This window comes from Monodon monoceros, unplaced genomic scaffold (assembly GCF_005190385.1).
Source record: "Monodon monoceros isolate NGI ecotype Baffin Bay Population unplaced genomic scaffold, NGI_Narwhal_1 Super_Scaffold_16, whole genome shotgun sequence".
NCBI classification, from domain to species: domain Eukaryota; kingdom Metazoa; phylum Chordata; class Mammalia; order Artiodactyla; family Monodontidae; genus Monodon; species Monodon monoceros.
The window spans coordinates 93,407,227-93,420,156 of record NW_021703772.1 but is presented as its reverse complement, the minus strand read 5'-3'; the positions used below and the strand labels follow the sequence as shown (position 1 = coordinate 93,420,156).

Here is a 12,930-nt window from a genome sequence, read left to right as displayed (position 1 = left end):
TTCCTGCTGTTTATTTCTAATTTCATTCCATTGTGGTTGGAGAACATACTTTGTCTTATTTCTATCCTTTTAAATTTACTGAGGTTTATTTTATGGCCCAGCATATGGTCTATCGGGAGAATATTCCACGTACACTTGAAAAGATTGTATATTCTGTTATTGTTGGATGGAGTGTTCTGTAGATGTCTCTTAGGTCTAATTAGTTTATAGTGTTATCCAGGTTTTCTGTTCCTTGTTGATCTGCTGTATTGTTGTTCTATTCATTATCGAAAGCAGAGTGTTGGGAATTCCCTGGCAGTCCAGTGGTTAGGACTCCCTGCTTTCACTGCCGTGGGCCTGGGTTCAATCCCTGGTCTGGGAACTAAGATCCCACGAGCCACACGGTGCAGCCAAAAAAAAGGCAAGTGGAGTGTTGAAATCTCCAGCTACTATCATTGAATTGTATATTTCTCCTTACATTCTTTTCAGTGTGTGTTTCATGTATTTTGGTGCTCCTTTACTAGGAGCTGATACGTTTACAACTATTATATTTCCCTGACCCTTTTTCACTATGAAATGCTTTCTTTATCTCATACAGTTTTTGTTTTAAAGTCTGTTTTGTCGGATATTAATATAGACATACCAGCTTTCTTGTGGTTACTGTTTGTGTGATATATCTTTTACCATCCTGTTATTTTCAGCCTTTGTGTCTCCTGTAGACAGCATATAGTTGGATCATTTTTTATCCTGACAATCTCTGTCTTTTGATGGAATCATTTAATCCATTCACATTTAATGTTATTATTAATGTACTTGGCTTATGTCTGCCATTTTGCTTTTTGTTTTCTATCTCCTGTGTTTGTTTTTTTATTCTTCCTTTTCCTGCTTTCTCTTGCATTAAATGAATATTTCCTAATGTAGCATTTTAATTTCTTTCTTTCTATTTTACTTTTCTAGAGGGTTTTTTTAGTGGTTTTTCTAGGATTTACCGTATATATCTTAACTTATCCAAGTCAGCTTCTGATTTACACTAGTTTAATTCTAGTGATATAAAGAAAAGTTACTGCTACACTGCTCTATTCTCTTCCCCCCTTTTTTCTCGTATTCTTGTTATACATATTATATTAATATTACAAACACAATACATTGTTATAACTATTACCTTACCATCAGTAGGCATTTCCTTAGCCCATACAGCTTTGTTCCCACCCACATCCTTCATGCTATTATTGGCAAATATGTTACATTTGTATATGTTATAGGCCCAACATTATATTATATACATATTATTTTATACACTTGCCTCTAAAATCAGAAGAAAGGAGGGAAAATATGCATTTCTACAGTCTTTCCAATTACATAATTACCTGTTCTTGGTTGTTTTAGTTTGCTCAGGCTGCCATAACGACTGGGTGGCATAAACAACAGAAATTTATTTTCTCACTGTTCTGGAGACTGGAAATCCAAGATCAAGGTACCAGCAGGGTTGATATCTGGTGAGGCTTCTCCCCTTGGTTTGCAGATGGCCACCTTCTCATTGTGGGCTCATTTGGCCTTTCTTCAGCCTGTGCAAGCAGAGGAAGAGCAAGTTCTCTGATGTCTTTTCTTGTAAGAGCACTAATCTCATTGGACCAGGGCTCCACCCACATGACGTCATCTAACCTAGTTACCTCTTCATGGCCCCATCTTCAAATACCATTACATTGAGGTTAGGGTTTCAACATATGAATTTGGGAGGGATGCAAGCATTCAGTCCATAATACTGTACTCTTTATCTTCTTGTGTTTGTTCTAATTAGTGCCTGTTGCCATCAACAAATTCACAGTTTGTATTTACTAAGGAAAGTCTTAGTTTTGCCATCATTTTGAAAAATAGCTTTGCTGGATATAGGAATCTTTGTTAACAGGTTTTTCCCTTGACCATTTTGAATATGTTTTCCCACTGCCTTCTGACCTTCATCTTGTCTGCTGGGAAGTTAGCTGTTAATCTTACTGGGGTTACATTATAAGTAACTAGTCATTTTTCTCTTGCTGTGTGTCTTTGACTTTCAGCATTTTTACTATGGTATCTCTTTGGATCTCTGCATTTATTCTGCTTAGAGTTTGTTGAGGTTTCTGGATGAGTAGGTTATTGTTTTTCAATAAATTTGGGATGTTTTCAGCCATTATTTCTTGGAATGTCATTTCTGCTGCTTTCTCTCCTCTCTGATAATCCCATTATACATGTGTAGGTTTGTTTAACAACACCCCACATTTCTCTGAAGCTCTTTTTTCTGTGTTCCTTTTTCTCTCTGTTCTTTAACTTATATAATCTCTTTTAATCTGTCTTCCTCCACCAGGGCTCGAACCCGTGTCCCCTGCATTGGCAGGTGGATTCTTAACCACTGTGCCGCCAGGGAAGTCCCAATATTCTCTGTTTGTTAATGCAACCTTGTCACCATTCCTTCTTTACTTCCTTATGCATGGTTTCCTTTGGTTTTGTGAACATGTCTGTAATGGCTACTTTACGGCCTTTCTGATAAATGTGAAAAATCTGTTCTTTCTCACAGGCAGTTTCTGTTCCCTGCTTGCATCCAAAGTATGGGTTACACCTTACTGTTTATTTTCATGCTTTGTAATTTTTTTTTTTAATTAGACATCTTAGATAATGTATTGTAGCAGGTCTGGTTATTGTTGTTCACTTGTTAATTTGTTTAGTGACTGACTGGATTATTTTAATGAAGTCTATTTAAACCTCCCACCACCAGCAAATGTTCAGCCTCTGATTTTTTTCCTCAAGCAGGGAAAACTATTTTGGGTATTCTCACAGTCATCCTGGAATCACAGTGGTTTCGGTTGGACTCTATTTCTCTTTTTCCTTGACAACATCCACTAACTGCTAGCTGATTATTCTGTTGTTTTCAATAATGCACTGACTCATAAATTGCTCTACAAAGTAATTCAATCAAAATCTGTCTCCTTTGAAGAAAAAGTTTCTGTAGTCAATATTTGATTTTTATTCTGACATAAGGAAGGCTCATTCCTGCTGTCTTTTTACCTGTTTCCCTCTTGCAAACTAGCAAGCCTACAGTTTAGCCTGAATCTTGAATCTCTTCCCAGTTGTCTTTACCACAATCATCACTGTTCTGAAAGCACCTGTAGGCTTGAACTTCGTCCCACTCTGTTGCAATTAAAGACAGTTCTTTTGGGGCTTTCGTGGTGGTGCAGTGGTTAAGAATCCGCCTTTAATCCAGTAGTTCTATTTCTAGAAATTTATCTGGTTGAAATACCAGCACAAAGGTGCAAAGATAATGCTAAAGGTGTTCACTGCAGTATTATTTGTAATTAATAAAAGCTGGAGGGCTTCCCGGGTGGCGCAGTGGTTGGGAGTCCGCCTGCCGATACAGCGGACGTGGGTTCGTGCCCCAGTCCGGGAGGATCCCACATGCCGCGGAGCGGCGGGGCCCATGAGCCATGGCCACTGAGCCTGCGCGTCCGGAGCCTGTGCTCCGCAGCGGGGGAGGCCACGGCAGTGAGAGGCCCGCCTACCGCAAAAACAAACAAACGAACAAAAGCTGGAGGGCTTCCCTGGTGGCGCAATGGTTAAGAATCCGCCTGCCAATGCAGGGGACACGGGTTCCAGCCCTGGTCCAGGAAGATCCCACATGCTGCAGAGCAACTAAGCCCGTGTGCACAACTACTGAGGCTGCACTCTAGAGCCCACAAGCCACAACTACTGAGCCCGCATACCACGACTACTGAAGCCTGTGCGCCTAGAGCCTGTGCTCCGCAACAAGAAAAGCCACCTCAATGAGAAGCCCATGCACCACAACGAAGAGTAGCCCCCGCTCGCCGCAGCTAGAGAAAGCCCATGCACAGCAATGAAGACCCAACGCAGCCAAAAATAATAAATGAATAAATAAATTTTTAAAAAGACAGTTCTTTGGAGAATACATTAGGTGCTGTTTTATAGCCTCTTTTCTCCCCAGAAAAATCTCTGAGCCAGGGCTCAGAAGCTGGGGATTTGGACAGTGATTAGCTTCTCTAAAAGTGACACTCTATCCTATGAGCTGAGCACTTGGTAGAGGGTGGGGAGACCACAGCCTAGGATCACTGGCTTACCTCTCCTAGTGTGAAAAATCACCACTTCAGGAGCTGGGGCAAGGGTGATCAGGCCAGGGCCCCAGTATTCTCTGCATATCACACCCACAGTAGACCCTCTGTTGTACAAGTGGAGGTTGGGTGGAAAGGAGTTCCCGCCTCTCATGTTCATTCACCCCAGATTTAGCTTCAGCAACAGGTACCTGAGGGCAGGATGAGAAAGCTGACATACCACTCCTCCTAGGAAGAAATCCTCCCTCTGGTGCTGTGGGGAGAGGGAGCTCTGTGTTCTTGGCTACAGCTGTCTGGAGTAGAGTCTGTACTTCACTAAACTGGGAGGCGTAGGAAGGAGTAGTATTGGTTCAAATATCAAACTCACTTTTCGTGTTTGTTTCTGGTTTTTTTTTTTTCGGTACGCGGGCCTCTCCTGTTGGGGAGCACAGGCTCTGGACGTGCAGGCTCAGCGGCCATGGCTCATGGGCCCAGCCGCTCCGCGGCATGTGGGATCTTCCTGGACCAGGGCACGAACCCATGTCCCCTGCATCGGCAGGCGGACTCCCAACCACTGCGCCACCAGGAAAGCCCCAAACTCACTTTTCTTACTGAGTTTTCATACATGTTCTTGAATAGATGTTTCTAGTTTGCTCTTCATCCTTAGGATCATTTCCATAGGGTTTCAATGGTTGCTTTTTTATAGCTTTCACCACTTTCAGTGGGGAGAGCAGATCGGTAAACTCATGCTGTCATGCCAGAAGTCAGTCTCTAATTGGTGAAATTTGATTCAAAAAAGAAGAAATTATACTGTTCTGGCATCCTGTCTTTTGAAATTATATTTAAAAGATTTTATGAAGCTGTTTGAGGAATGGGATACCTGTTCTTCAGCTGTATCACACAGGCATACAAGCATCGTCCTCAGTGCCAGTGACAATTTTACGGTCTCACAGACTTAATAAGCAGCTAAGTAATTGTTAAAAAGAGCACCTTAGGATCAGCTATACTAAAGCTAAAATTACTGTTTGGTGAATGTTTGCTACCACTTCAGTGAGCTACTAAAGTGATATATCCGTTAGCTCTGCACTGACAGAGCTGCTTGATAATAACCAGTTTATACTAGTGGGGTGGTTAGAGTATGGCCCTTCTCAAATTCAGTCATTCTCCCAGGAGCACCACAGATATCTTTGTGGTTGATTGTGTTTGATAATAGCTACCCTTATATTTCTCAAGCCAAAGGCATCTTTTATGTGAAATGTGCAGTGCAGACCCTTGGGTCTCATTCAAGTACTTGAAAACTACAAAGTTCATTTTAAGGAAAGTGTTAGCCCTTACTGCAAGTAATTCTACATCCTACCTATTTTTTAACAGGAAGTAATCCTCTCTTCAGGCAAGATTTCCCCCTCAGCTTCTCAGTTTCCTGGTAAAGTTATGAACTGCGTTTCATGTCTTCTATCAAAGGACTAAATTCCTCTAGAATTAACTACTTGCTTTAAATTCAACATAGAATACAATTATGATATGCCTGTAACCCAGCGTCTGCCAGAGGCTTAAATGTTTGCTTCCTTTATCTTCCTGGCAGAGTCTTAGTATCCTCCGGGTTCACCAACTTGTCTTAGCTGCCGGGAAACACAAAGTAGATTCGGTTCTCAGTGAACACAACAGTCTTATCCCAGATGTCCCTACACCATTTCTGTTTTGCTTTTAAGTGTTTTCTCTTCTCTATTTTTAGTATACTCAGTTTTTTTTCAATCTTTCACATTGGAAATAGGTGAGCTATAAATGAATACTTCTAGGAATATAAACATTTAACCAGAAAGCCTAGAAAAATTGGCCATTTGCATGTAAGGAAAACTCCAAATATTGTACAATAAAAGTTTTATTTGGCATTTATTTTCATTAATTGAGCATATAGTTTGGTCAAATTCTAATTGGTTGAGGGTTTGTTTATATTGTCCTAGCTAGATATCCTCATCACAAAAATACATAAGGTAGAAGTCACCTTGAATTGCCAAGAGCTTATAAGGCAGAAAGCTAACATTTTCTTCCAGAGACAGCAAACCTGACTGAAGTCTACCCCTCAAATGAATTGAAGGTGACTTAATATTTCAGAAGATCAGTGTAATTGTCTTCACAGGGCATACTGTGACTTCTGAAGACTTCTGAAGGAGATTCAGATTATTAGTTGATATTAAATCCCTGATACAGCATTTAAAAGTTGAACTTTTCAGGCAGTTTTCATAGGGTATTTTTAGTGATTAGAATTATTAAATGCATGTGTGCATTTTTGGAAAAGTTAACTGCTACTCTCACGTTCATATTATTCTCTCAATCTTTTTTCTTTTCGTATGTAGTTTTTTTGGTTTTTTAAAATAAATTTATTTATGTATTTATTTTTGGCTGTGTTGGGTCTTTGTTGCTGCACGCAGGCTTTCTCTAGTTGCGGCAAGCGGGTCTACTCTTTGTTGCAGTGCACGGGCTTCTCATTGTGGTAGCTTCTGTTGTTGCAGAGCACGGGCTCTAGGCACACGGGCTTCAGTAGCTGTGGCACGCGGGCTCAGTAGTTGTGGTACACGGGCTTAGTTGCTGCGCGGCATGTGGGATCTTCCCGGATCAGGGCTCAAACCCATGTCCCCCTGCATTGGCAGGCGGATTCTTAACCACTGCACCACCAAGGAAGTCTTTGTATGTAGTTTTAACATAGTTGTGATACTATTGGATATTTTTTGTTTGTGTGGTGTAGGGTTTTTCACGTCATTAAAAATTTCTTTGTAAATATAATTTTTAATGTTTGATTTTATGAATATACAATAATTTATTAACCCTGGTGAGCAACTTGAATTTCTTCATTTTTATAGGGTCTTTAGAGTGGGATTAATAAATCATAAGATATGACTGTTTTTAAGGTCCTTGGTACATTTTTTTAATGTTTTTGTTTGTTTGGATTTTTTTGTTTTTGTTTTTCTTCGGTGCGCGGGCCCCTCACCGCTGTGGCCTCTCTCGTTACGGAGCACAGGCTCCGGATGCGCAGGCCCAGCGGCCATGGCTCATGGGCCCAGCCGCTCCACGGCATGGGGGATCCTCCCGGACCAGGGCACGAACCCGCGTCCCCTGCATTGGCAGGTGGACCCTCAACCACTGTGCCACCAGGGAAGCCCTGTCTGTTTGTTTTTAATAAATTTATTTATTTCTGGCTGTGTTGGGTCTTCGTTGCTGTGTGCGGGGTTTCTCTAGTTGCAGCAAGCGAAGGCTGCTCTTCGTTGCGGTGTGCAGGCTTCTCATTGCAGTGGTTTCTCTTGTTGTGGAGCATGGGGTCTAGGCGTGCGGGCTCAGTAGTTGTGGCGCTCGGGCTTAGTTGCTCTGAGGCATGTGGGATCCTCCCGTACCAGGGATCGAACCCATGTCCCCTGCATTGGCAGGCAGATTCTTCACCACTGCGCTACCAGGGAAGTCCCTTTTTTTTTTTTTTCCTTTGGCTGCCTCGGGTCTTTGTTGTGGTGTACAGGATCTTTTTTTCTTTCTTTTTTTTTGGTTGTGGTGCACAGGCTCATTTTTGCAGCATGTGGACTTCTCTCTAGCTGTGGCACCTGGGCTTCTCTCCAGTTGTGGTGTGCGGTTTTCTCTCTCTAGTTGTGGCATGCAGACTCCAGGGCACGTGGGCTCTGTAGTTGTGGCGCAAGGGCTCCAGAGCACGTGGGTTCTGTAGTCTGCAGCACTTGGGCTCTCTCGTTGAGGCGCACGGGCTTAGTTGCCCCACAGCATGTGAGATCTTAGTTCCCGGACCGGCGATCAAACCCACGCACCCTACATTGGAAGGCGGATTCTTTACCACTGGACCACCAGGGAAGTCCCTACAGACATTTTTAAATATACATAATTGTAAACAGAAGTGTACTGAACCCCCATGTACCCATCACTTAGCTTGTACATTTATCAACTAATGACTAATCTGTTTTCATTTAAACTTCTATTTCATCCTCCTCCCATATTATTTTGAAATAAACCCAGGTATCATATTATTTTCATTCACGAGTATTTCAGTATAGGTATCCCTAAAAGGTTTTTTTAAACCTACCTAACTTAATAGTACTGTTTCACATTCTAAAAAATTTAACAGTTAATTTCTTAATTATATCCAATATCCAGTTGGTCTTTGTATTACCAGCTACCTCACAAGTACTGCTTATGTTTTCACACATTTGTCTTGTAGAGAGTCCCAGAGTCTGGATTTGACTGATTGTGTCATCATGGTGTTGTTTAACATGTCTCCCTGTATTTTCTGTAATTCAGTACTTGGATCTAATGTAGTATCTTTGATGCAGTTATGTGAGATGTAAATGCAAAAAGTTGTTAAAGCTAGATTAAGAAATAAAATACCATGTAAAGAAAGTTGATTTAAATGATTAAAAAAGGGTGGTAACAGGGTTTTATAATAAATTAAGATTTCTGATTCCTTGAGAATTCTCAGAAAGAATTCACAGTATTGCTCTATGATTTTCACTATTTTCTTGAAATTGCTAAATGGAGAAAACTTTAAAGACATATTATGACAAATCCCATATTAGTTTGATTCTCAAAGACTAACCATTGAAAAATACAGTAATAGCTTAATGGTTTTACAATAACAGCCTTCTATTTTTGTCAGTATTTCTATTAGAATATGTCAGAATCATGTTCTATTGTTTATTTTATTCCTTAGATAGTACCTTATGTCCTTAGATAGCACATTTTTTAGGGAATAACGTATTTTTTTCTGAGTCTCATCATTGTCTAACTGCATATTCTCTCTTCTAAAGTATAGCTTAGTGAGATCCAAATAAAGTACCTTTTTATTCTGTAAAATTAGTGAGTTATTTTTCTTCTTTTTAAAATAATTATTTGAACAGTACAAAAATCATATTTAGAATAAGTCATAAAAGAATAAGAGCAATGAAATCAGGAGTTATTTTTTAAAATCTGTGTTATTGTCAAAAACAAGGTGATTTTTATCCAAAAAGTAATTATTTATAGCTCTCAGTTTAGAAAAGAGTTAGTTTTGACTTTTACTAAGCTGACCTACTTGAAAAATAATTTTATTTAAATAAATTTATAGGACTGTTCATTCAAAGAATCTTTACAGTCATCTCCATCTCATTGTGCTGTGTTTTTGTGTATGTTTGATTTTTTTTCCCCCATAGCTCCTCAGTAGGTTACTTGCAACCTCCAGGATCAGAACAAGTACAGTTGCCTCGAACTACTTCACCATGCAATTCCCAGCAGCTTCAAGGCCACCAGTGTGCAGGTATGAATAGACAGTTGGAAAAAAAGAAGGCAATGGTTTGTCCATTTGAGAAATAAATTCTTTGGACATTTCTAGATAAAGGTTTTCAACTTGTTAGGTGCTGAGATGTACCCAGAGTATGCAGGGTGCCATGAGAAATCAGAGCTAACAGGTTCCGCCCACTTCTTCCTTCTCCCCTGCTACCACTGCCGCTGCTCTCCGATTCTCCTCCTCAGGCTCTCCTTCCTGCCTGCCTCATAAGTATTGATGTTCTCTGGGATACTTTCTCTCATTACTCTTCAGCTTCTTCCTCGGAAGTCCAACCACTTCCTCGGTTTCAACAACGGCTTTTTGCCAGTGTCTCCCAAATTTTCTTTCTGCCAAGACAAGACCACATAGCCAACCTGCCTGCTGGACATTCCTACTCAGGGATGTGTCAGGGGCACTAGATTTAATATTTCTCCCTCTTCCTGCCTCCCTTTCCTCACCTTCTATCTAGGGTCCAATACAAATGACAAAATTATAACTCTCTTCCGTTCTCCCCTTTCACACTCAGGCTTCACCATTTCCTCAAAGCTGGTACCGTCTTTCCTTCCTCACTGCCTCTACTTTTGGTCAGTTCTTTTCATGTCTTCACAGTAATTTCTTACGTGTTTTGCTTATTTCATGTTGCCCCATGTCCAGCTTTCCTCCTCCACAACACATGCACACATATATACACAGTTCAAGGATCACTGTCCTGAAACAGATGTCTCTTCATGTCATTCCTCTGAATTAAAAATTTGCATAGATTCTCCATCTACACTCCCTAGCAATTAAGCCTTCTATTTATACGTATATGCTCAAGTCATACAGAACTCTATTTGTAGAATATACTATGCTCTTTCATGCCAAAGATACTTGTGTACCTGTTCTTCCCTCCACCTGGAATGCCTGTCCGCCATCCAGTTTGCCAAAATCCTGCTTATCCTTGAAGTTTGACTCAGAAATCACCTCTTCTGCAAAGCCTTCCTCAGTCCTTAAAACAGAGTTTGTTGCTTCATTTTCTCTGCTTCCATAGTGTCTTAAACAATCCTTTATCATATTTTATTGTAATGATCTGTTGACATATGTAATCTCAAAGAAGCAGAGAAACAATAAATGATACATGACTAATAGTGGCTGCATCAGCATGGGCTGCTGTGGCCAACGAGAACCTTGAGATGTTCCTAAGCAGTCAGCCCTTCTGTGGTGTGCCTAGCCAGGTCAGGGTGGTGCAATTTCCGGGGAATTGGAAACTACATTACGATTACTGCAATGCAAACAGTGGCCCTGGAGGTGGGGCACAGGGCACCTTACCTTACACTGAAGTGGTGAGTGGCAGAGTTACATTCCGAATACTAGTAGTGCTGCAGTACCAGTGCCATGGCAGGAATAAATCAGATAAGAAGGTAGATATTGTAGTCCACAGCTACTGTACAGCTAGCAGTGTTTGTACATGCATACGATTATTATAACTCTTTAAAGTCAGCCAAGGAGGTCTTCCTAGCCTTTTTCAGACGAGAAAATACGATAAAAGAGGAAAAATAATTTCCCCAGAGTTATAGGACATTTCAGGGCCCTGAAATTGTGCTTTCTGATTCCTGTATCCCAAACTTTTTCCCACCGCATGAGACCGATTCACTCAAAAGACGACTTTTCTCTGTATGTCAAAATTTCTATAGGATACTAATTTTTCTCAGAGTGTTCCTTTATGTATTTAGAATAATGCTCGTTTGAAAATGAATTTATTTTAAAAATTAAGCACTTTTGTAGATCATGTCGCAATTGTCCTACTCTATACTAGGTCTTGTTGTAGATAATTGGACTTTCCTGACTTACGATGTTGAGGTTAAGTGAGATGTTTAGGTCTACAGAGCCAATTTCAATGTCTTTTTAAACACAGCACTTGTATGTGGTATAAGCATTAGAGTTTAAATCTGGCTTGCATAAATAGCAGTAAAATTTTTTTCAGAGATGTAAAATTATTGCCATTATCTTGGTGTTTAAAGATACCAGCTATTTGCTAAAGTTTGCTAATTGCAGTGTCCTGATTCTGATTTTCAGCTGTGCCACCTCCACCAGCTGGTGGCGGAATGGTGATGATGCAGCTCAGTGTACCAAACAATCCACAGTCTCGTGCCCATTCACCCCCACTGTGGAAGCAAAACAAATATTACTGTGATCACCAGAGAGGACAGAAGTGTGTGGAATTTAGCAGTATAGACAATATTGTTCAGGTAAGATGCTTCTTTTATTATAATTTTAAAACTTTCAATATTTAGGTACATAAGATTGACCAACCTATAAGACTTGATGCCGAATTTGAAATCTTCTCAAACAAATTAGTAAAGAAGTTTGAACATTCTCTATATCCAGACAGTTTATTTCAATATTTAAATATGTTTCCCAACGTTTGCATAATTTAAATTTTTTTAATTTAAAAATTCAGAAGATAAACTAGATCTGAAATTTGGTAAAGAAAATGAATTAAGCTGTTATCCTACCTTTCCCATCTGAACTGTATTTTACTGTAGCCAGAAAGTTGATGAGGGAATGCTCTTCATCATAGAAGAAATACAACTAATAAATTTAAAAGCAATGATAGAATTTAAAAATCACTATTTTGGAATCCTGTTAAAGTAATGAACAGGGAAACATCATCAGCAAATGCCAGAAACATTAGGAAACGATTTATGGGGAACTTTAAAATGGGTAGATTAGGCAGACAGCACTTGAAGCAACTGTTCAATTGTAGCATCAATTAAATTGGGCCAACCAAACATTATTTGCTTCCTAATGTGGTTTAGAAGCATCACCTATGATATACTCTTGTCAAAACTATTGAACCTGGGAATTTTCTGGCCGTCTAGTGGTTAGGACTCTGAGCTTCCATTGCTGGGGGCACGGGTTTGATCCCTGGTCGGGGAACTAAGATCCCATAAGCCGTGCAGTGCAGCCAAAAAATATATATATATTGAACCTGAGTCTGATCAAGCCTCTCTAAGTCTAGCTGTTAATTTACAGAAAATAAAGGAAGAAAATATAAAGCAATTTATATGTACAGTGGAATATTTTATTGGATAAATTGGCCTATTTCTTTAACAAATAAATGGCATTTTTAAATGAAGGATGAGTCTGTTGTAGATTAAAAGAGACTTAAGAGTTATAACAATCAGATGCAATATATGGCGATCTTCCTTGGATACTGAACAGCCAAAAGACATTTTGGGGCAAAAAGTGGACAGTTAAATATGTTAATTTTGTTAGTGTGATAAAGGTGGGTTTTTTGTAATAGTTCTTATCTGTTAGATAGAAATATTTATATACTGAAATATTTACAAGTGAAATGCTGTGATAATCTGAGATTTCCTTTAAATTGTCTAGTAAGAAAAAAAGGGGATATCACAATCAAAGCTGGATGATGAGTATATGGAAATTTGTTATACTTATCTGTCTATGATGAGTATATACTTTTATATACTTGAAAGTTTTTATATACTTGAAAGTTTGTTTACAACATTGAAAGGTTTTTAATTTTTTTTTAAAGACAAAGTAAAAAAAATTGTCAATGCACGTGACAAAATCATATCAAAATAAAAA

The 12,930-nt window shown here is 39.5% G+C and overlaps 1 protein-coding gene across 4 annotated transcripts in view; it reads left to right on the top strand.

Annotated features, from left to right (window-relative positions):
• The window catches only part of R3HDM1 (R3H domain containing 1), a 179,911-nt gene that overhangs the window by 155,329 nt on the left and 11,652 nt on the right, over nt 1–12,930 (top strand). For all 4 annotated transcript variants that reach the window (XM_029224875.1, XM_029224878.1, XM_029224877.1 and 1 more), the window contains 2 exons: nt 9,227–9,330; nt 11,395–11,567. In XM_029224875.1, the coding sequence (XP_029080708.1) occupies nt 9,227–9,330; nt 11,395–11,567 (277 nt within the window). The remainder of the gene's footprint in view (nt 1–9,226; nt 9,331–11,394; nt 11,568–12,930) is intronic.